Source organism: Cicer arietinum, chromosome 1, assembly GCF_000331145.2.
Source record: "Cicer arietinum cultivar CDC Frontier isolate Library 1 chromosome 1, Cicar.CDCFrontier_v2.0, whole genome shotgun sequence".
Classification (NCBI taxonomy): Eukaryota; Viridiplantae; Streptophyta; class Magnoliopsida; order Fabales; family Fabaceae; genus Cicer; species Cicer arietinum.
The window spans coordinates 512,783-536,091 of record NC_021160.2 but is presented as its reverse complement, the minus strand read 5'-3'; the positions used below and the strand labels follow the sequence as shown (position 1 = coordinate 536,091).

Sequence of the window (23,309 nt, the reverse complement as noted above, 5' to 3'; positions counted from 1 at the left end):
TTTTTTTTAACCATTTCTGTTTCTTTTCTTGGTTAACATATTTTCTTAATCTTATCTACTGAATGGAATTTATATTTTACGGCGACTGTTACATTTACCCAGTAGCTATCAGAGAGACAAGACTTGCATAAAATATAAATTTCAGCTTCTATAAAGCAAAAACTATAAACAATATACATGATTTCTGTTTTATTTTCATTTAGAACGACAAGAAAGCAGTCCGGTCAGCTATATATGATATTGAACACATCACTCCTGTATTAACAAGTTATCCACTCAATTGAAACTTTTCACCGCTGTCTTTCACTCTCTTGATTCTCGCGGTTATCATGCCTAGGAGTTTCAGTATAAACTTGTCCTTGGTCCCTCACATCTCTGAACATGGAAAAAAACGAGTTGAGACCCTCAGATGAAGCACCTCCTAATATCCATAATAACAAAGAACTGAACGAATTCATAGATCCAGGGTTGGGACCCCTTTCAGCTTGTCGAATATCACCTTGCCCAGGAATCTGTGCAGGGTTGGCAACCCTGCCAGGATTATTTTCTGACCTCCCTTGAGTGTCAGCAACTCCTGGTCCATTCTGAGGCATTGATTGATCAAAACCAGGTCTGAACCCTGTCCCGGGAGGCAGATCTGTGGCAGTTAATCCCTGGTTCCTTGTGTTGAATCTTGTGATGTGTAATGTTGATGCAAGGATAGTAGATGAGGTAATGTGAAAGTCTGGGTGTTGTTGAAGTTGTGATCGTCGATTTTGCATGAACCTTTGCAAAGCCGGTACCTAAGTAAAGAAAGCAGAACTTGAATTTCAATTGAGTATTCGTAAGCAAACCAATAATAAAATGAACATAAAGAAAGCTTATAAAAAAGTAATAATTACAACAATTGGCTTCTCAAATATAACAAACAAGAGCCAAAATCTGAAAGTTATGCCCCATATCCTAATCACAAAATGAATCTGTTTCTTAGAATACACTTAGCCCACATTTCCCTAAATCATCATCAAGTCTTAGGACCTCCCTTAAGACATAAAAGCCATCATTCCAGCAATCACGTTCCTCATTAGAAATACATTGCCAGACAGCAAAACACATTCCTATTACAACAGAAAAAATTATGCAATTGTTGGGTCTATACTCCCAACATTAAAGTAGCATTTATGTGGTTCCTTATAAGGCAGTAAACCATTTGTCAATTCTATTTTGAGCAATATAAATATGGGGGTATATACAGCTTAGTTCAGCACTATAGTTTAATAGCTATGTATAAGTTATTTCTATAATTGGAGAGGGACTGGTGGTAAATCCAGCATAAACTGAAAACAACTTATGACAATAAGCAAGCAAACTGGAGGAGCTTTCTGAAAATAAGTTGAAAACAACTTATGGAATATCACAAGCTCTTTTCATAAGTTTTTTCAAGCATGTATGCAAATTTATGCAATAAGTTAAGCCCATACAAGCTCAACCAAACATTCACTATTTAGGAGAGAACAGTCAGAACTTCAAACAAACTGAGATGATAAGCATTAAGTTTAATACAAACTACCTGAGGGAGAATTTACCTCACAAAATAACACACGAGGAAAGAAAATATTGGAATTTTAATAAGCCGGCTACTAGCATTACCTCAAATCGATTCCAAAAATACAGGATAAGGTGTTGCATAAAAGCTGCGGTTGTAGAGAGGGCCAAATATGAAAAACCTGGAAATTTTACAAAGTTCATTTCCAAATAAGATTAGTTTAATCCTACTACACCCAAAAAAGCAAAAAAAATGGTATGAACTTACCATAAGCATAAGAAAAGAAATATATGTGAAAGACCAGAAAATACAGCAGAAAGAAGCGAGGGAAGAACTTCATTGATATTGGTGTTCGAACACTGCAAGTTACAGGAAACACGCTCATTAGCTGATCATAGTATAACACATGGGCATGAAAGTGTAACCTGCCAGACTAATCATAGACCGGGTAGATACAGTTGTGACAATAATCCATTAATGAAACGCCATACAAACACCACCACACCAGTCAAAGGTTATTCAGTTTATTGCTGAAAAATAAAAAGACAGCTTAGCACTAGTTTTTTAACCCATTAGCGTGACTTCAACGCACAATCAAGCCCCAACTGGTTATAAAACCAAAAGTAATTGTTGAGCAACAAAGCCACAAATATGCTGTCTCATCAGTGATTTCAAACTCAACAACCTTTATGACTCATATAACATAGAGAGAGAGAGAGAGAGAGAGAGAGAGAGAGAGAGAGAGAGAGACCTAATAAGAGTAAATAGCTCACACAACCAGACAAGAATCAAGACCATGAAAGCAAGAAGCTGATCGTCATAAAACTCAAACAGGAAAAACAGAATACCAATCATAATCTGCAGAAATCAATAAGCAATTTATCAGCAAAGCTAATACAAGAAGAAATCGTACAAATGACGGCTAATTTAAATGAATAATTTAAATAAATAAATGCTTACAGGAACAAAGACTAGGGATTCAATCACATGTACAAAGATCAACTGAAATGTTGGAAGGCGATGCCGAGCATGGTGTTGAAGCTGCACTGTAGACTAACAGATGTGAAAAACTAATCTCGCATGTGCAAAAAAGTACGGCAAAAACATGAACAGCTATAGCATATTTGATAGTGCCATATGACTCTATTCTGATAGTTAGCACGCTTTATCCATGATTTAGTGAACAAAGGACCTTGCAGTAAGCCTTCCGATCACTATCTGACAATTGCCTTTAAATTTACTTTAGTTGAATTTGAAAGCAAGTTTCAGTACCTGACCCTATTAATAAGTTACTGAATAAGTTAGGTACCCAATTAGTTACTCGGGAGTTGTGACGTAAATCAATAATAAGATTGATTGAAAGGGAAAGTATCTTGTGATGTTGTCATTTAAGAGAGAATTTAAGAGATAATTGATGCCTTTTCTTTAGAGTAGACCCTTAATGTACTGCAAAAGCTTGTAATGGGGAGTTTAGCCCTATTTATTAGAAAAGGACACCAGGTTCGTGGCCCATTAGTTGGTTCGGAATTATTAGGAATAGTTAGTAGAATAGTAGGAGAGGTGGGTCGTGTATATAAAATTATAAATAACAAAAGGGTTTGAGAGGGAGAGTATCTTGTCATTTGAGATAGAATTGAGGCATTTGGCTGAGGAGGTGCAGATACTTGAAGTTTTGCAACATCTTAGTAATTAATTGGGGAGTTTATCCCAGTTTCTTAGAATAAGATACGACCATAATAGCAAGTGATTAAATAGATGGGGCAATGGGCTGAATGACACAATAGATGCAATGCAAGAAGAACTCACTAAACCAGTTTTAACATACTGAATCATCTGTACACGTAGCAAGTAGTGTCTACCTGTAAACTTCAGCATGCGAGTCTGTGTTTCTCTCAATGTAAATGACACAGACATTGTGGTAGTAAAAAACACAAACAAGGACATCATAAGCACGCCACACTTTGTTACAAGGTAATCTGCACACGCAAAATAATACATAAGTTAAAAGGCAACAGTAAAAGTTCTTTTTCACATTTTACAAAAGTCCTTATAAGAAATTGTTGATTATAGTCATAAATATGATTAATCTCTATTTATTATTGTTGATATAGATCCCTTAGTTTTCTATTTTTCCTTTCTTGAAAAGTTCTCTCTTGTATATAAATATGTACAACCTCATTGTGAAATACAAGTTATTCACTCAAAATTATTCAAGCAAGACCAACAGGTAAACAGAAGAAATCCTTTTAACAAAAGTAAACCATGAAAACAATCTCTTCAAATGAGGAGTGCTAAAAGGATAAATAAACAAACCTCCAAACTTAGCTGGGACTTCAGGAACTTCTAGTGTATAACTAAGGTTATAGAATTCCTTTGATTGGTAATTATAAAGATAACCTGCCATGACCATGCAAAAGAATCCATAATTAAATCCTGGATATTCAAATATGTTGACGACAAATGTTTTAAGTAACTTTTAGGGAGAAATTATATACACTAGTTTATCCAGACTTCCAGAGAGCAGGCAGTTACCTTGACCAGGAGAACTCAATAAGCTGTTGATTAAAATTGTATCATATCCTACAAATCTGTTTATGAGTAGTTGCTGCCACCTGGAAATGAAAAAATATTCAATTGAAAAATACAAGGTCAAATATTGAGAACATTAAAAAATATTATTGCAAGTTATCAATAAAGTTCAGAGAACAACTTTCCTATCAGCAAAACAATCTGCACTCATCAGTAACAGTAACAAAACGACATAAAAGTAGCTCTCTGATGGAGATAATCTGTGACTTTTGGGACTAAACCAGATAATCATGCTATAGTCTTTACCTGTTTCCAAAGCAGGAGTGCCAGGCTGATATGCTAACATTAACAGTGCGTATATTATGGTGAGACTTGGCACTTTCAGGTAATAAGAAATACCCCTGCAGAATAATATTCCATGATCAACAATAGCGAAGAGCAGTCTTCAAGAAGTTACAGAATAAACATAAAAGGAAGCTTTAACAAACTGACATAATCTACTTCAGATATTAGAAATTTATCCTTAATCAACTTAAAGATTGAACTGAATACATAAAGAATATCAATATACCTTTTCCATAGTGTACAAATATGTGGGTTCAAACAACTTGGTTTTCTGTTTAAGCCATTGCACTGAAATTGAAAACACAACTTATTGGACAATAATAGAAACAAAACAGAACGTGAGAAAGACAGAGAAAAGAGGAAGTGAGACGAAAATCACATATTGTTTCATATGAGAAAACTCCATAATGCAAGGCTAAAAATTTATTATCTAAACAATCCTACTAGACTTCTTAAGTATCTAACAGGACGAGAACAAAACATCTACAAACCTTTTATGTTTCCTAATGAATTTCTTACGTAAATAGTTTATAATAGTCTAAGAATTCAATGTGAAAGGAAACCATTTTTGCACTACATAACCATAATCAGCATTATTTTCCCAAGTGAGAAACATTGAAAGGGTGAAGGTCGTTTACATCTAGGTCTCATACATTTGAATAAATCAAAGCCAGCATACATAAGTTCGTGACATGGTCTTTTACAGCATTATAAACGCAACATTCTTCCTCATGCCTCATGTCTTATTTTATATTGTATTCCAATAAACAAGTGAAATTCAAAACTACAAAAAAACTCAACTTTTTAAGGAATAATAACAGCTATATAAAATCATTCTATTGAAAACACACACACGAAAAGTTATTGAAGAATTGAGCAAAATCGAAAAATATCAGATCTTTGTTTCTCTTCATACAAAAGAATTTCAATACAAATCATAAAATATTTTAGAATTTAAAAGTGCCACTTTAGCACACATTATGATTCAAACTCAGGAGTCACGTCAGTAATACCTGCATTAGAGTTAACCTTGTCCAAATGAAGGATATGCATCCATTTGGGAATATCAAGATTTAGGTGTACACCGGCAATATCCTACACTTGAAATTTTGAAGTTTAGCAGAAATTTTAGCAAATTTGTTCATTAGCTTTAAATTTTATAAATCCAGGCTACAATAACCAGAATGCATCATAATAACTCTGTATATGGTCTAATCTAGCTCCAATAAATAACATATTTCTACTTACCCACAGCTTCTGGAAACTTCCAATTATCTGCATTGTGTGTCTCCAAATGAATGAGATTCGCCTATACCACTTTTTACCAAAATGTATAATTGCTGCTTTTAGTGTCTCTTTGGCTGATAAGGTAAAACTACTCCGTGGCTCCTCTTTATCAATTTTGATGACAGCTTCTTCAACCACTAGCCTGGAGTTTTGGCTACTTGTAGAGGTCTCAGCTTGTTCTTCAAGAAACTCGGTGTCAGTCTTCCAAAACTTGAATGCCAATTTTCCCCTCCTAGCACCTGTACCAATCCAGTTCCACAAAAACTTGGAACCTAAAAATGTCAATTCATCTTGATTGACATCAGAAACCTCCATTTTATCTTTTACCGCTTCTGCTTCTGAAGAATCTATTATGTTTGATTCAGGATCATTGTGAGACCACAAGCCGGCACTGGTTATCTACAACAATGGTTTGAAAGTATGTCATACATGCAGCAAGACAACCAAAGGGACCTAGATAAAAGATCTCCCGTTAAAGGCTAAATTTCAAATTACACAGTAAATATTATCTATTCACATAGTTTGATTTGATTCATGAAAAAATTGTAAAAGAACACAAACTAGAATGTACATTTAAAGAATGGATGGTGAGATATACCTTAATCTGAATAAGTTGGGCTTCTGATGTCAGAACTCCTGATAGCTCACCTGAACACCCAGGCTATACAGAAACACAATTATCAAACCAGAGAAAATATTGAAGAAAAATAATTGAAGTTGATTAAAATTCAAGCAAAAAACAGTGAATAATTATGTAGCAAACCCGTACTATCTTCGTTCTTGGGTTACCAAACACCAAAACCCTAGACAATAATAATTTTGAAATGTGATACTCTTTGGTGTAGGTACAAATATGTACTATGCGATAGTACATTACTTCATCAAATATATGGTACCTGGGATGTATAGTTGTATACTTAGTTAATAATATCCTATTTGGTTATGTGATACATTATAAACTATTAATTGGTCTTGAGATATAGTAGTGCATATCTCAACAATTGGCATGCTCTCAATATAAATTTAAATTTTAAATAAATTACATCAAAACAATATAAATACTAAATATTGTTGATTGGTAAATACGGTGCTACAAAGCTCCCACCATAACAACATCCAAGGAAGGGTTGGACCTACTGTGGATCTACTCTAGGGAACCTTACCTTACATTTGCAAAGGCTAACTCCACTACTCGAACCTACTACTAGTAAGTTTCATGGCAGCATTACCAACCATTCTGCCAAGACTCCCCTTCATTAAATAAAACCAATTGTTAATTTTTCATATAAAAAATAATTCTTATCTTTTGTCATATAGACTTTTCTTCTACTTTTAGAAAGAAAAAAAAAAGTGAAGTGAGCTTCTTCTTCCAATAATTCATTATTTACTGCTTTCTCTTTCACCACAAAGGTATGAAACATAATAACCAATTTGCATAATGTTGTTGTGAGTTCAACTACAGAAGCAAAATATTGAGCTGACAACGGCTACTTGTGCACTCATATGCTTCACATGGTTACTTCAGGAATTTAGATTTGGGGAGGTTGCAGATGACACTCATTTGTGACAATCAAGTTTCGTTGCATATTGACTTAAAACCAGCATTTCACAAGAGGAATAAGCATATTGAAATAGATTGTAATTGTATTAGGTCGAATATTTTATCGGGAGATATTACTACTAGCTTTGTCAGTTCAAATGACCAATTGGCCGATGTTTTCACCAAGTCTTTGAGGAGTTTTGATATAAGCTAATAAACTATATATGTAACAGGTTTGGTTCATATGATTTATATGGTCCAGCTTCAGTTGGGAGTTAGAAATAATATACATAAAGAAAATAGCGTAGTATTAATATTTTATGTTTTATTACAATTCATTGTATGTACATAACATAGCTCTGTTGTGTAACACGCAAGGATTTTCTCACTTGCTTTCTGTTTTCGCTCTTTCTCAACATATAACAAATTACAATGAACCAATGCACAAAAGCACAATGATAGAGGATGCACAACCCATTTCACAGTTTGTAGAGAGGGCTAGCGAATTTAGTAATAGTGCCCTGTATGGAACCCTAAATTAGTTTTCTGACCTCGTGGTTAAGTATGGGAAAGAATGATTTGATATATCTGGACATGTAAAATGTAAAAATACAAATGTGACTTCGATATAAAATAGCAAGGAGTTAAAGTGAGATCACGAAACAGGAAGAGAGTGAGACACATAACATAGTTAGAAAAGCTAAAGAGAAATTAAGCTTTTCCGTTGAAGATAGCACTAATTTACTTCACCAAAAGAAATTCAAAACAACCTGTAGGGTTCAGAGTCGGAATCACGAGAAGTTCATCGTTGAAAAGCAGAGTTTATGACATAATGCTTAAAACTATACGAACTTCTGCTCCTCCAGCTTTTCCATTAAGATAATAATTATTTGTGATCTGCCTAAAAGAACCCTAATATTCTCTATCACATTTATGTAGCAAAAGCAGCACCAAAATAAGTAGAGTTACAACATTCTATACCACTATCTACGATTTGCTTATCCACCACCAAACAACCATCCCCAACTCGCATCTACTCTTAAAAAACTCTCACTTATTGCAATGAACATAAAAAGAACCCTAACATTCTCTATCACATACTGAATGTAATGCAGCAAAAGCAGCACCAAAATAGCAAGTAGAGTCGCAAGAATTTACCATCTACCTATGATTTGATTATCCACCACCAAACAAACCAAACCTAACTCTATCTACGCATCATCGACACTACAAAAACTCTCACTAATTGCAATTAACATAAAAACTCAGTAATCTAGTTCCAATTATAAAACAAACAAACAAACAAAAAATAACAGGTAAATTGTTTCACTTCTTCCATTAACCTAACTTAATTCAAGTTCAATACTATATAAGGAACTTTCAAAAACCATCAGTAAAGCAACGAATTCACTTAAAAAAGTACACGAAACTGTATCCAAGGTCGAAAAATCTAAAAGCCCTAAAAGTGACGAAGAAGTTGAAATTGAGAGAGGGAGGTGCAAAAAATGGAAACCTGTTGAACGTAATTGGCGTGCATGACAACGAGAATACAGAAGAAGGTGATAGCCATGAATAGGTAGAGATACTCCAAAGTGACTCTGACTTTTGGAGTCAGCATCTGAGAAAACCTCTCCTGAACACGTATGAATGTCTGTTCTGGATCCATTGAAGGAAGAAATTAAAGCAGATAGAAAATATAATTTTCTCGAGAAAGTGACGGAAAATGAAAATCAAAGGTTTAGTTTCCAACGGGTGATTTTGATAAGCATCATCGTGTTCGCGTTTATGAAGAGGATGCGGATTTTGATAACTGGTATTTTTAAGTAAACTGTGATTTTAGTGGCCAAAACATAGCTAACTGAAATTACTCACAATTTTTTCTTTTTTCTTTTTTTTGGACAGAAATGCACAAATTTTGTTTATGGTATAATTGGTTGTAGAAAGAAAGTAAAAAGAAAAAAATAAGTGAGAGAGAGTATCACAAGAGAGAAAAAGAAAAAGATAATAAAAAAGATTTAAGATATAGTTTGATATAAAAGAAAAATGAGAGAAATAGAAGAGAAAAAAGTGAATATAATTTTTGAAAAGACAAAAATATTGTTAAACAAAAATACTTTATATTATACATTTAATTTTAATTTTTTCACAAAATTAAATAATTAATTATATTATTTTAATATAATATATTTATTAATTTTAATTTTATAAAATTATTTAAATTGATTCATACAAATTATTGGATTAATTAAACTACTTAACTGATAATTATTACAAAATAAGAAAAACCTTTAAAAAAAATTATATACAACTAGTGCAGATTGCAACGCAAATAAGAAAAGAAACACATTCTATTATATATTACTCAATTATAATATATTGCAATTAATTACTTACAAAACAAGTCCAAATTGCAACGCAGATTAAAATAATTGCATTGTATATTATGAAGAAAGTGCAGAATGCATAGTCATAAAAAATTATTATGAATGAGAGAGAAAGACAAGCTGATAAAAATAACAAAATTGAAGTTTTCTTTATTCGCAAGAATGAGGAGAATAAAAAAGTGTGGACTCCACTTTAATTTAATTCTTAGTCACTCTTTATCTGTTTTACTAATCATAAGAAATACAACATTTTTCTATTTGCTTTCTCACTTGTTTTTTCTCTTGCTCTTATTTCACGCGTTTCAATCAAATGGCTAGAGTAGAATGGAGGTGCACCAATAATCATGCTATGCTAGTGTCACTTATGCACTTTATAAAATTGTTTTTAAAAATTAACTCTAAAATATTTGATTTTAATTTACTGTTAAGTATAAAATAAGATTACATTTATGGTACATACCACTTTAATGTTGTGAAATTTAATTTAAATTAATAATTTGAAACAAATATAAAAAGTTTAATATCTTCTCTTTAGGTCGAACTATAATAAATGATAATTTATCCTGCATATTTAGAATTTCAGATAAATTTTAAATTTAAAGTTAAGATATAAATAGAGGTGAAAATAGGTCTAATCGAATTAAACTTTATAAGATATGAACTCAATTTATCAATAAGTTTAAGATTTAAATTTAACTTGTGGCTTGTTATATGTGTTTTTAGATTGTGACATAACATTTATAAAAATTCTTTACAATCCGATAATTTAAAAGCATATTTTATATTAACGTTTTTATTAAAGTAATCAAATATAGCTTTAATAGATTAACATGCTAATATAACTCAATAAAATTAATTATTTTTTTTTATAGATTTAACGTGACATTTCAAATAATTTAAATTTATATGACACTATATTTCAATTAATACTATATATATATATATATATATATATATATATATATATATATATATGTATGTATGTGTAAAAAACTAACATATAATAATATGAATAAATTACTAAAAAGTTATCAAAATTGTAATAATTATATATATATATATATATATATATATATATATATATATATATATATATGTATGTATGTGTAAAAAACTAACATATAATAATATGAATAAATTACTAAAAAGTTATCAAAATTGTAATTTAACATCGAGTTTAAAATCTAATATATAATAATAATATTTAAATTTATTTAAATAAATATAAGTCGAAATATTTAACTGCAGTATTGTTAGTAAAAACAACTATGAATAAATGAAGATGGAGAATTAAGCGAAAGAAGAAAACCAACATTATAACCCTACTAGAATTAACATTAGAATCCTAATCATCCTACTAGAATTAACATTAGAATCCTAATCATCCTAACTAATGTCACATATGCAAAAGTAACATAAATTTAACTGAAATTATTGATTTGATTTAACTAATTATGAAATAAAAACTATTGGAGAGATAAAACTATCAATGTGGTATTTAAGTTACCAGGTTCTCATACTTAATAAAATAGTTTTTTTATAACAATTGATGTTTTTATGAAAATAGTAATGTATAAATTAAAGTAAATTATTTCACAAAATAAAGACATAAATGTGTAATTTAGTCTTAAATTTCTAATATGTATTAATATTTAAATTTATTTTTTTAAATCCTAATTATCATAAACGAGTGTCCAATGAAAAACCAATCATCTTTTTATGTATTTTTATTTATTAAATAATTTATAAAAAATAACTATTATTTTCTATAATGTAAGTTCTTATTTTTAAATAGAATAATAAATAATAAATTGAATAAAACATAATTTTAATATATGAAAGTATAAGATGCTATTATTGTGATCACTAATTCAGAAAAAAAAAATCACATTTATAATTAAATTATTAATAAATTTCATTTTTAATATTATAACGGTTAAGTCTTTTTTAACTATAAATTATATATTTCAAAATTTTTTATAATAATAAAATATATATTTCAAAAATTAATTTAATAATTTAAAAATTAATTTAAAATTTTTGTCCAGCGAGAAATCAAAGAAACAATATCCTCCATTTGATTACATCAATTAAACTAAGTCGTTTTGCGAAGTTCACATTTCCCTCCACCATCCCCTAAAATCGATTTTCGCTCTATCCCGCGCTAACCCCACCACTAATGTCCCGACCCAAACACTCATCATCGGCGCCGGCGCCGGAGAATAGAATCAGCAGTTTATCAGACGGAATCCTCTGCCACATTATCTCTTTCCTCCCAACCAAACACGCCGTCACCACCGCAGATATCTCCAAAAGGTGGATTAATCTATGGCGCTCTATTCCCAACATCGATTTCAGCAATATCGAATTGGAAGATCGAGAATCCAATCACCGATTCAACGAGTTCGTCTACTCGTCTTAGTTTCTCGTGAAATCGCTGGTTTTCATTCCATCAACAGTTTCGTCCTCAACATCGAACGCGGTTACATTTATCACGTCTTTTCTCTTACCATTCCCAATCTCACACGATGGGTTAACCTAATCGTTCAACGCAATCTTCAACATCTTCATCTTCTTCTCCATCTGCTTCGTGATTTCAACGACGACGATGATAATGATGATATACTACTTCCCAAATTGCCCAATAGTGTATTTACCTGCAAAACCCTAGTGATTCTAAACCTTAGTTGTTTCTCTCTAAAAAGGTTTTTCTTTTTCTTCGATTGGATTTGGATTTCCGAAACTCAAACCCCTTCATTTGAAAGATATTGATTTTGATGAAGATCGAGATTTTATGTTGTTATTAGCTGGATGCCCAATTCTTGAAGATTTAATGGCAAGTCATGTGTATGTGTACATGGTGGTGGCTCTCAAGAGTTTACAAACTTAAGCTTAAGCAAGTTGTTTAGAGCAGATATTTTTTGTTGTTATTGTGATTTTCCAACGACAACACTTTTTAACACGGAGTTTCTAAGATTTCAACTAAGGGAGGTAGCTCCATTTGATTATTAATATGATATGTTACGATGCATAGAATCATCAACTAAACAGTCATTTTGGTTGTGAGATGTTGTCAGTTGTGCTATAATCCAAGATGTATTGAAATTATAAAGATATTTCAAGTGTGTTTTTGTAATTTTGATATATTCAAAAACTATTGTGGAAGAGAGTAACACATTTAAAGACCAAAATGATTGTTTATTGCTAGAAAAATGTGATTCATTTGTATCTTGTATTTTTGGATTTCTGGTCTGATTTCTGATTTTGTCTTTGTACATAATATAGGCGTATACCTTTTATGATTTTCCTACCTTTCATAATTTGACTCACTTGGTGCCAAACTATGATCGGGATATGGTGGTAGAAGTGCTGCACCAAGTTTATCAGGTTTGTTAAGTTTAAGGATTATATTTAGTTTATCTTTTTCTTAATATGCTTTTATTATGTATGTTTTGTTTTGTGAATTATTAACAGAAGATACAAAGTGAGTGGGATGACTACATTGGAGAATTAAAACAAGAAAATTGGGTGAACCCAGAATTTGTTCCACTATGTCTTTCATTATGCCTTAGAACTTGCACTATTCGGGACTTTGCATATTTAAGCCTACAACTTCAACATCACCTTATGTTGGCAGAATATATTCTTAAGAATGCGAGAGTCTTACAAACCATGACAATATGGAGTGACAAAGAACTACCTGAAATAGAAACAAAATTGTCCTCATATCCTAGGGCCTCTGCAAATGTCAACTTTCAGTTTTTTGATTACATAGAGCATATGTAAGTACTACTTAGTTTCTCTATCTTACATGTAGTGCATTAGCTTCTATCATGCAACTGTTGTATTGGATGGTTTGATGAACTATGTGCTTTCAAGGTCACAGACTCTGTCTCGGGGCACAAGTTAAGGAAAAATTATCCTTAAATGATATAGTTAGTACTTGCCTAACTTTTATTATATTAAAAACAAAACTACAATTAGATCCATGCGTGGTTATCAATATTTTTGGGCAGTTGTATGCTCAATTCTGATGCAATGCATAACCATAGTCATCATGGTAAAAATAGTGAATTATGATTCTCATGGAAGAGGCCACCCTTAGGTGGAGAAGATTATCAATGAGATATAACCTCTATAATTGATATGATATGATATGTTTGTGGGATTGAGAGGAAAAGACTATTCGTTAGGAGAATGATCACCATTAGGAGAAAAGACCTATGGTCAAAATGAATTTTTAAATATTCCTATTTGAACGGTTAAATTTACAAGTTCAGTGAATTTTCATGCATATACTTTATTGAGATGTATTGCCACAAAACTTGCAAAATATACAACTGCAAGATTTTGAATTCGAACTCAGGACAAGACGTCACAATATAATAATAGTATTGATATTTTGTTAATTGAACTAAAACTTAAGGATGATTGAAAGTCTTTTTGTTATGTATTTTTTTAATTTGGTTGGGAATACATGCTTGTAAATAGGAATCAAATATTAAAAAATGTTATAACTCAAAAGATACTATGTCAATTTGTGTAAATATTATTCTGAAGTAAAAGTTATCAACTCAATACTATTCCACCATATTCAATAATAAATTAACTAGCAAAACATTGATACTGTTAGACTCAAGATTATGTTTCAAATTTGAATCTGAGATTTTTATGTGAATTTCTAATGGTTTAATTTAAGAAAATGTCAATCAAAATGTTAAAAATGAGTTACAATATTGTTTTATGGAGCAAATATACAATAAGGTTAAATATACTTAAAAACTAAGCAAAAATATAGTATGTTTCTTCTCCTATCTTAAATGTTTTCAAATAAACAAAAATGCATATTGAAGTTGGTCAATCCAAACGTATAAAAATCACACCTCTAAATTAGTCAATTCAGACATGTAAAATATACCTCTAAATTAGCTAATAAAGACAAAATTTAGGAGATTTTGAGAAGGTTTAGAGATATAAAAAGAAGCTCTCAGAAATATACTATTAGAAATGAAAAAGATCCTCCATCATTTTGTGACTTCTAATTACTAATCAATTTATTGTTTTCAACTTTTGCACCTTTCTCTCGATGGAAGCTATCATTTCAAAGTTGCGGCAGAGGAAAATGTTTCAGGCAATTAGTTTCCAATCAACTACTGTGAAATATGTTTGGTAACAGTCAAAAGACAAGTAGCATACACAAAACCGGAGAATATATCATGTATAATTTTGCTAAAACATTCACTTCATAAACCTCAACGACACAACTTTCAGCCCTCCAAACCGGTGAAAACAAAGACAATCAAAATTTCACAATATGGAGGAAAAGAAAATTAATATTACTTTTAAAAAAACAAAATAATAACACAATAAATAATTAAAAGCAAGATAAAAATACAGCAACTCCAAAACAAAAATTTGGAAGGCACTGAAAGGGAGAACAGCAACCTGCAAGAAAAAAAGTAATAACCGTCATATGTAAGTTGTTTGCTTGAGCACAGGTTGTATTATATTAAAATGCAACAATTTAGACATAGTTGTTGGGCATTGTCCTAACCAAACTACAAGTAAAATTTGTCATTTGTCGAGGCTAACATTGACTTGTAGAGATTCACTTATCAGAACAAGGTAAGCTGAACATCGTCCAACCAAACTACATGCAAAGTTTGTCTTATGGAAAACTACCAAGCCATTCTGTTGCTATTAACATTGATTTGAAGTGATATATCCTAAGGAATTTGTAACAACCACAAATGCATAAATCTTCAGAGATATCCTAAAGGAATTTTTTACAACCATTAATGCATAAGTCTTTTAAAAGGTGAGGGTTTAGAAGTTGCTACAGCACTCAGGATCATAGGAACATGGATCTGTTGATGCTATTCTGTAGATAACTGATATACCATTTCACATGAAACAATTTTTAATGTTTCTCTCAGAGGAAGCATACCTGATAAAGGCAGTGATCATCAGCCAGGCCAAACAGCTCCACATAAAACTATATAACACAAGACATTTCTTCAAAAATTGTTTGATAAGTAAAACAAAGAATTGGGTAAAATTTTGTTGTTCATTGTTTGCACGGTCAACTCCTTGTAGAAAATGCTGACAATGCATTTGCGTGTGCTGGTGATAGGTTGCTCAGAAGGGGTTGCATTTGTTGCCCATATAATGAAATTAGATGAGAAAAAGCACTGCCTACTAGAGCTTTGACTTCAGATGTCTCAACAGGTGACGCCGCCACTTGAGCAAAAATATTAACTAATTCAGGGATAAGGGAAACCATCTGCATTGCAGGTAAAAATGGACAATGTAAATTAGGTAGGAAAATATTACTGCCGGGGGAACAAAAAAACAAAGAAAGGGTCTCAACATTTTTGAAAAGAAACAATTACCTGTGGATTGGATGAGAATACAAGAGTAGAGACACAACTATAGACAGCCATGGACTCCTCGTGGTCTTCTTTCAATGGAAGAACTCTCAGGAAAACAGGAAGAACCTGTAAAACGGAACCAAGATATATGTAGTCATGCAGACAACATCCAATAACAAAGCATTTAGTTAACGGGTATAAACATCCAAATTGAACATAAAAAATTAGAAGGGCAACATGCTATAAGTTTATAAATTCATATTTAATTGAGCAAGAACAAGCAATACAAATAAAGCAGTCAATCACCTGATTTAATGGGATAGATTCAGGGTGCACCATAATCATCCTAGCCACAGCACCAGCTGCATTATCCCTCACGGCTTGATCAGGCTCAGACTCACCAAACAAGGGATGAAGCCCACGTAGTATGTTGTCATAGTATCTAGTATTGGGATTAAAGAAAATGCAAAAAGAAGGAAAATGCAAGGTTCTCCATAATTCAACCATAAAAACGGCATACATCAACTAATATTGATTGACATAAATTATCATATATAAGTATACTCAATAAGCTAACATACATTAACAGAATGATTCGTGTATAGTAATCAAATGAGTAGGCATGAAAAGGATACTTCAAAGCTGAATCGCCGCCATTTTTGCATAACTCTCCTACACAAAATGCAGCATTCCTTCTATTTGTTGCATCAGATGATGCTAATTCTTTAAGCACCAAAGGCATCACTCGCTGAGAAAAATAATATCACAAATTTACAAAACAATTACAATTCTCAAAATACTAATACTGATAAAATAAAATTAGAAATTGAAAAAAAAAAAAAAGAGAGAATTACATCCACATAGGTTGCAATAGGAAAGCCCATGTTCTGAGCAACTTCAGCAAGGCAGGCAACAACCATAGTCCTATCTTGTGGGGGACGAACAGCTTTCTGCAGTTCACAGTGAGAACATTAGTTTATGATTTTATTCTAAGTTCTAACTGTAAACCCTATTGGTTGATAACTCACTGCAAATTTCATCAAAGGATCAAATAGCTGTTCAAAAACGGGAGCAAATTGAGCACCCATGGACTTCGCAAATGCAGGGAGAAGATCGGAAACTGCATCCATAAGCACTTCATCATGTGCACTATCATCGTCATCAATTTCACTGTCCGACTCTATCAGCTGACAAGCAGATTGCTCCCGGAGCAACAATAAAGTTGCATCAACAAGCTTTGGCAAGTCTGGTATCAGAGTAAATCTCACATTAACATCAGCTCAGGATCAAATAATTCTGAGATATGGATCAAATAATTCTGCACTTACATGGCTCAAGAGTTGCATAACCATAATCTCTAACGATGTCAGCCACATTAGTGCAAGCTTGAGCAACCACTTCCTTGTCATCGTCTTCAACCATAGTCTTGATGCAAATATTCATCACAGTATCTGTACAATCAATCAGAATCAATAGATATAATGAACTGCTGATCCAGACAGTAACAATAAAAAAAATCTTACAGACTCCAGTTAATGTACTTACCAAGAATTTCTTTTGCCTTGGCAGCCCCTTCCTGAAAAGTAAGGGTGGTGTCAATTTTGATCTTAGTAAAATAAGAGACTTAAAACTAAAGAGAAAACACACATTTTGTCGTATACTATTGTGTAGTGGCCCTCTGCACATAATAATCACGACTCCGACTAACCAAAATGGAAACTCTCATTATTAGTGTTAGAGAGAGGTGTGTTTATGAGAAATGTATTGCACTGGTGCCCAAGTGGAGCATTCAGCTGGTTAAGTAATCTAGTTGCTTCCAGAAGCTTCTACACTTGCTAGTCAGTTATTCTGGTATAGCTAGTTAGCATCAGTTAACTGAAGGTTCCATTAGTCAATTAGTTTACATTTATCTATTAGAAGCATCAATTTCAGACCAAGTTTACAGCAAGCAACTCTCATATTATCTCTAAACTTTTCCCTCACTTACTATCATTTTCCTTTACTTTCTCACTCTCATATTTTGTAACATAATATAATGTTCCAACCTCATACAGTATGGGGAACATAAAAAAGATAGGACCAGGAAACAGAAGTTCATTTACGAAAAGGAAAAAGTGAAATGTTAAAAGAAGGAAGCAGGCATTAATTTACATTTTGGCTTTGGAAGATTGCAATGGCTGCAGTTAAAGTATCTGCAGTTAAAATCAAACACACATCAGCATTCAATGATTAAATTATATACAGTTAGTGAAAGAAAACAGGTATTTGAGAACACGGATAACATAGCAATATGTGCATACGAATCTTCATGAGCAAACATGTAAAATATCATGTAGAACGGGCAGTTCACTTCCACTGAATTATCTTTTTTTCTTCTTTTCCTTGTTGGTTTTGTATGGAACATATGATATGACATTGTTTGAGTATAAGGTTTAATGTATTGGCATGGGGTTCATGGGCCGCACGATTAAGAAGAAATTTAAACATGGTAAAATGCATTTTATGCTTAAACAACCAGATACAATTACTTAAGTACAAGATTCCTGCCATGCGTTAAAAGCATGAAACAAACTACAGAAAACAAAGTGTAGGTAAAACAAATAAAACACAATTTAGAAGAACTAACAAAATTCAGATAGTTTCCACCTACGTTTCAAAGCGATGATTGCCTGAAGTCTAACATCCTCGTGAAAATAACTAGAGTGTTTAACCAAGATTCTCAGTGTCTCCTCCAAATAGCTAAAATGATTTAAGAAATCAAAATTACCATTTGATGTTGATTATCTGTCATGATAGGAAGGACTAAAAAGAAAGCAAAAAGTAATTCAGGCAAAGGATACGGAGCATAAGAGATGGTTGTATGCTGTGCAAATAAGCCAAGGGCTTGGGTTGCAGCTGCCTTTTCATCCAACACTCCAGTTCTAATACTTATATTACGAACTCTTGGCTCATCATGAGCTTCATCATCTGATGAAACTCCCTCAAAGCCATTGGCAATATCATCATCACAGTCATCAATGTCAATCGCAGAGCCATCATCAAGATTGCAGGAAGAAAACGCAAGAGGTACAACATGAGGAAGATACTGTTTACCAATACACAATTTCACTGGTAAGAGTAAGTATGATATAGGAATCACATAAAGTCAATATAAACAGACCTGCACAAAACTGTCACCCAAAATCTCAGCAACATTGCTGAAGAATCCATGCGTGTACTCCCGAAGCTCACTATACTCCAAACCAAACCCCTAAAAATAATAACAGAAAATCAAATTATTCCAGGAAGAAGGCCAAATGCAAAAGCAGCAACAGCATTAAAGTATGAAGGTAATTACAGAAATTGCAGCTTCTATATAAGGAGGTAATATTGGTTCCATTCTCATTTTTCCAACAGACATTGCAACCATTCCAACTAGTTCAGTCGCTCTGGCACGTGAACGTAGATCCTCATCATTAGTTAGCACCATGAAGTTTTTCATCAACTCTAAAACCCTTTCAGCATAAGGAATGAAAGCTTCCTCTGCAGCAGAAGCAATAGAACCAATGGCAGACTGCAAGGGTGTCCAGGAAAAAAATATAGATTTAAATATCAACATAATCACTCAATAGATGTTTCATCATAATTATAACAACCTTTACAGCATACAGAATCCTCCCCATACCATGCATGTTTCTTTTAAAATGCGTGAACTGTTTTGGAGAGCTGCCAACAGTCTTCCCATCAAAGGATCTAGAAAAGGAAGGATTTCTTCACCCATGTTCTCGCAAAAAGCAGCCAAAGCATAGTATGACTTTTCCTGCACAAGTTTAAATGTAATGCTCATGCAGATATTTATTTTGGTAGTAGGCTAGTAGCTGTAGCAGATAATCTATTATTTAATTGTATCGACAAACCATTCTCTTCTCAAATGTATACCTTTACTTCGTCAGATGCATCCTCAAGAGCATTTAAAATACAGGGAAGAACACTCTCATAATGGGACACAATTTCAGGCTGTAAGTACTCAGCAAATTGACCCAAGGCGAAGGAGGCTGCTCCTCTGACCATTTGTTCTGGATCCCTGAGAGCTCCCAGGACAATAGGGAGAACAGGGTCCAGCTTATTTTTCATGAGTTCCAAACAACCTTCAGAAATGACACCCAATGCAGTAACAGATGCTTCCCGAAACTTTGGGTTTGCACTTTGACAGCTTACAGAAGAAAATTCAAAAACAAGGGGGAAAACATGCTTTGGGATGTTCAAAGCCATTGTATCGATAACTTCTGCAGCAGCTCGATCTGGTGCAAGATCATCATCTTCGTTTTCGTTTGTTGACTCAGCAAGCAAAGGGCATAAAACTTGTAAGATAGGTATGATCAGCTTATGCTTTTTCAAAGTACCGGACTTGTATTTTGCAAGCCATGAAATAATCTGAATTGCCTGTTAGATAAAGACAGTAGCATGAAGGTAGTGAGCAAAACAAATATTGAAGCAAGAGTATAAAAAGTCATAGCAATATATACTTTATGATCTGAACCAACCTGATGGCGTGTGTTAGACTCCAAACTTAGATTTGAGCAGACCTCAAGGGAGAACTGCACTATGGATTTGACTGAATCTCCAAGGAGAGGTGCAGGAGATTCAATCAACTCATCAAAAATTTCAAAAGCAATTATGGCAACATCTTCTTCTCCTGAGGCAAGGCACTGTCTTGATACATTTAAGATGCTTGGAATAAACTCACGAAATTTAATCTGTATATTTATAAAATAATTTTAGTAAGTAAAACTTGAATAAAATACACAATATGCACAGCTGAATAGTAAAACATAATATAAGAAGCAATACATTGAACTGAAAAGTTGAATACAAGCCTACAACTGGTTTCATTATAGCTTTACATGATTGCAATGTACATCAAAACATCAATGTTGAGTTACTAATACTACCTATGATGTATAACGTCATGAGAAAAAAATTATTGCTGCCTCTGGCGAAAATTTATTTCAAACAAAACATGTTATTCTTTTGAAAAACACTACAGCTCACACTGTTGAAAAATACAGAGCACAATATTTTGTCACTAAGACCCTGTATTGACACCAATGAAGTACTTGAATTTCCTAAAAAAGCTGATTGTTGAAGAAACCATTCATAATAAAGAAATCTCCTAATATAATCGCGTCCTTCGTGAAGGGGGAAAAACCCTTGCGGGGGACATTCATTCACATTTTTTATTCAGATTCCAATAACACAACTCTACTCTTTTGGTTCTTTCTATCTGGTTTTCCATCACTTTTTCTTTGAGTTCCTAACAGTCACATATTGAAGTTTCTGAGTTGTGAACTTATTACCGCCAATATGAAAATCCTTAACTAACAACCGTCTGACAATGAAATGCACATAGTTCACTAACATGACGAAAAAAATGAAAGTTAATAGAAACATAAAAGATATTTCCTCGTGTTATCTAGAGACAATCACATGAACAACACTGGCTTACCACTTCATCCCCATCATTAGTGAATTCCATGAAAGATCCCACTGCCCTGGCAAATTCGACACAGTTCTTCATAAGCAAAAAAAAAAAAGGATAACGTAATAAATAGTTGCTTCGAAGTTTGTACAGAATCACAGATACAATTGAACTAATAATAGATGCTAACTTACTTGAGGGCAGCAACTCTAACTCGGTTGCTAGTTTCATCTTGTAAGCACTTGAGTAGAAGAGCTTGCAGATCTGCAAAGTGTGGCCGAAAAGCACTCCCAATTGTTTCCGTTAAAGAGCTGAAGAGAATTAATGCCACCTAACATTCAAAAAGCAATAAAGCTTGGTTATATGTTGTCTATCAAACAGGAATGCGATATCTCAAGTGTTAAGCAAAAAAGGACGAAGTCAGGAACTTGCAACAAATGATTTCCATAATGAATGTGAGAGAGAAAGAGAGAGATAACTCTAAGCAGAACACAGAAAAGTGACACATAACTTCACATCATCTAGAAAAGGTGTCATACATGCAGCTAAGACTAGGTGTATACTTGGTTTCCCTTGTGGATGGGGTAAAAATGATTCTAGAGGTGTAGAATTCATTTTGACATGTTTCAACGTGGTCAAGTATAATTGATTTTGTCTCCTTAATTGATTCTAACTTGAAGCTAGAATTTGAAGTTTTTGCCTCTACAATTGAATTTTAGCCTCAAATTTATTGCTCAACTCAATTTTAATCAAAATTAATTTTAGTCCGTGCACAATCAACGACGCACCGACGAAGGTAACAATCACCTTCTCTGAAATATAAGTTGTGCTCAAATTCTATTATAGGTTTCACATAGCAAGACCAACTAATAAAATATCCAATGCAAGTGGAGAATAGTTATATGCTTTAGTTGTTCTCAAGTCTCAGCCAATCTCGCTTACATATACACTATATGAACAAAATTTACAACTGAAATTCGAGCAGGAGAATACAATACAAGTAGAAAATTGAAACTTACTTCACGATGATCTTCCTGCGGACTCTGACTACACTGAAAGAGAAAAGGAAATAAATCCGGCCACTCACCGGACGGAACAGCATACTTTGCAACAATGCTCACCACATTGGCACTCGCTTTTCTAACAGGAGGACTTTATGCACGTAAACAAGATTAATTAATCAATAAATAGTAATTCATAATTATGAATGAATTTGAGGAAAATTGATTAAGTAATTAAGTGATTAAGTGATAATGAAGGTAGATAGATACCTGTGTTCCATGGTGATGCTTTCGATGAGTGATTGTTTGACGAGGTGTTTAATTTGAGGTGAAAGTTTGGACCAATGACCGGTGATTTTTTTACGGAGGAGGACGGCGGAGAGCTGGCGGACATTGGGGGTTTTGGCGGTGCGTAAGTGATGAATCAAAGCAGGAACAACCTGTGGGTCCTTTGAGAGGCGTTTTATTTGGTCTTCAGCTTGACGCCTTGCATCGTTGTCTGGCATCAGAAACTGAATCAGCAAAAGCTCCAGAGATTGCGCCATCTCTCTCTCTCTCTTTCTGCCTCTGTCTCTCTGTGAGTGAGGGTTTTGCTTTGTTTTCAAGGGACTTTGGGCGAGGAAGGTTTTATACTTGAAATTAAATATTATAAATATTATGCCTGTCGCAACCAAAAAAGGGTTTTCGTAAGTTATTATTTTTTGACAGGATGGTAAGTTATTATTATGCCAGTAATCTACAACTATTTTTCCAAAATTTTACACCTACCCCCATAATTATACTTCTATACTCCTCACTCAAATATCACAAATCAACCTCCTTATTATTAAATTTTAATTCAACTATTAAAAATATCAATCCCGCGATCA

General features: G+C 33.0%; 2 protein-coding genes and 1 long non-coding RNA gene across 3 annotated transcripts; 1 reads left to right on the top strand and 2 right to left on the bottom strand.

Annotated features, from left to right (window-relative positions):
• Positions 1-128: 128 nt before the first annotated feature.
• On the bottom strand, positions 129-9,120 carry LOC101514383 (membralin-like protein At1g60995). Its single transcript, XM_004485434.4, has 14 exons — positions 8,740-9,120; positions 6,285-6,347; positions 5,648-6,085; positions 5,413-5,494; positions 4,626-4,687; positions 4,361-4,455; positions 4,058-4,137; positions 3,839-3,922; positions 3,385-3,501; positions 2,486-2,571; positions 2,277-2,383; positions 1,793-1,884; positions 1,630-1,706; positions 129-782 (listed from the first exon to the last, which is right to left on the bottom strand). Exons 1-14 carry the CDS (start codon positions 8,890-8,892, stop codon positions 291-293), a joined length of 2,028 nt encoding a protein of 675 aa, XP_004485491.1. The 5' UTR covers positions 8,893-9,120; the 3' UTR covers positions 129-290.
• A 2,912-nt stretch (positions 9,121-12,032) lies between these two features.
• LOC113786325 (uncharacterized) lies at positions 12,033-13,599 on the top strand. The gene is made up of 2 exons (XR_003472604.2): positions 12,033-12,997; positions 13,085-13,599. It is a non-coding gene; the product is annotated as an uncharacterized lncRNA (long non-coding RNA).
• Positions 13,600-14,803: 1,204 nt separating this feature from the next.
• On the bottom strand, positions 14,804-23,061 carry LOC101513720 (uncharacterized). The gene is made up of 21 exons (XM_004485433.4): positions 22,711-23,061; positions 22,459-22,591; positions 21,634-21,770; positions 21,467-21,512; positions 20,505-20,717; positions 19,900-20,403; positions 19,646-19,780; positions 19,319-19,534; positions 19,142-19,231; positions 18,822-19,066; positions 18,632-18,720; positions 18,133-18,173; positions 17,527-17,557; positions 17,310-17,432; positions 17,010-17,227; positions 16,836-16,931; positions 16,617-16,729; positions 16,288-16,423; positions 16,003-16,107; positions 15,558-15,893; positions 14,804-15,055 (listed from the first exon to the last, which is right to left on the bottom strand). The coding sequence occupies exons 1-20, from the start codon at positions 22,983-22,985 to the stop codon at positions 15,693-15,695; spliced, it is 3,147 nt and encodes a 1,048-aa protein (XP_004485490.1). The 5' UTR covers positions 22,986-23,061; the 3' UTR covers positions 14,804-15,055; positions 15,558-15,692.
• Positions 23,062-23,309: the final 248 nt, after the last annotated feature.

Bases quoted from the DNA above. Each gene is read 5' to 3' on its own strand.
- LOC101513720 (XM_004485433.4), bottom strand. From the start codon at position 22,985: ATGGCGCAATCTCTGGAGCTTTTGCTGATTCAGTTTCTGATGCCAGAC. The intron at 21,771-22,458 runs GTAAGTTTCAAT...TTTGAATGTTAG, and splicing joins CGCAGGAAGATCATCGTGAA to GTGGCATTAATTCTCTTCAG. The intron at 16,108-16,287 runs GTGATTGACTGC...TCCGTTTTACAG, and splicing joins AATCTATCCCATTAAATCAG to GTTCTTCCTGTTTTCCTGAG.
- LOC101514383 (XM_004485434.4), bottom strand. From the start codon at position 8,892: ATGGATCCAGAACAGACATTCATACGTGTTCAGGAGAGGTTTTCTCAG. The intron at 3,923-4,057 runs GTAACTGCCTGC...TGGTCATGGCAG, and splicing joins ATTGAGTTCTCCTGGTCAAG to GTTATCTTTATAATTACCAA. The intron at 1,885-2,276 runs GTCTCTCTCTCT...TGTAACTTGCAG, and splicing joins GAGCTATTTACTCTTATTAG to TGTTCGAACACCAATATCAA.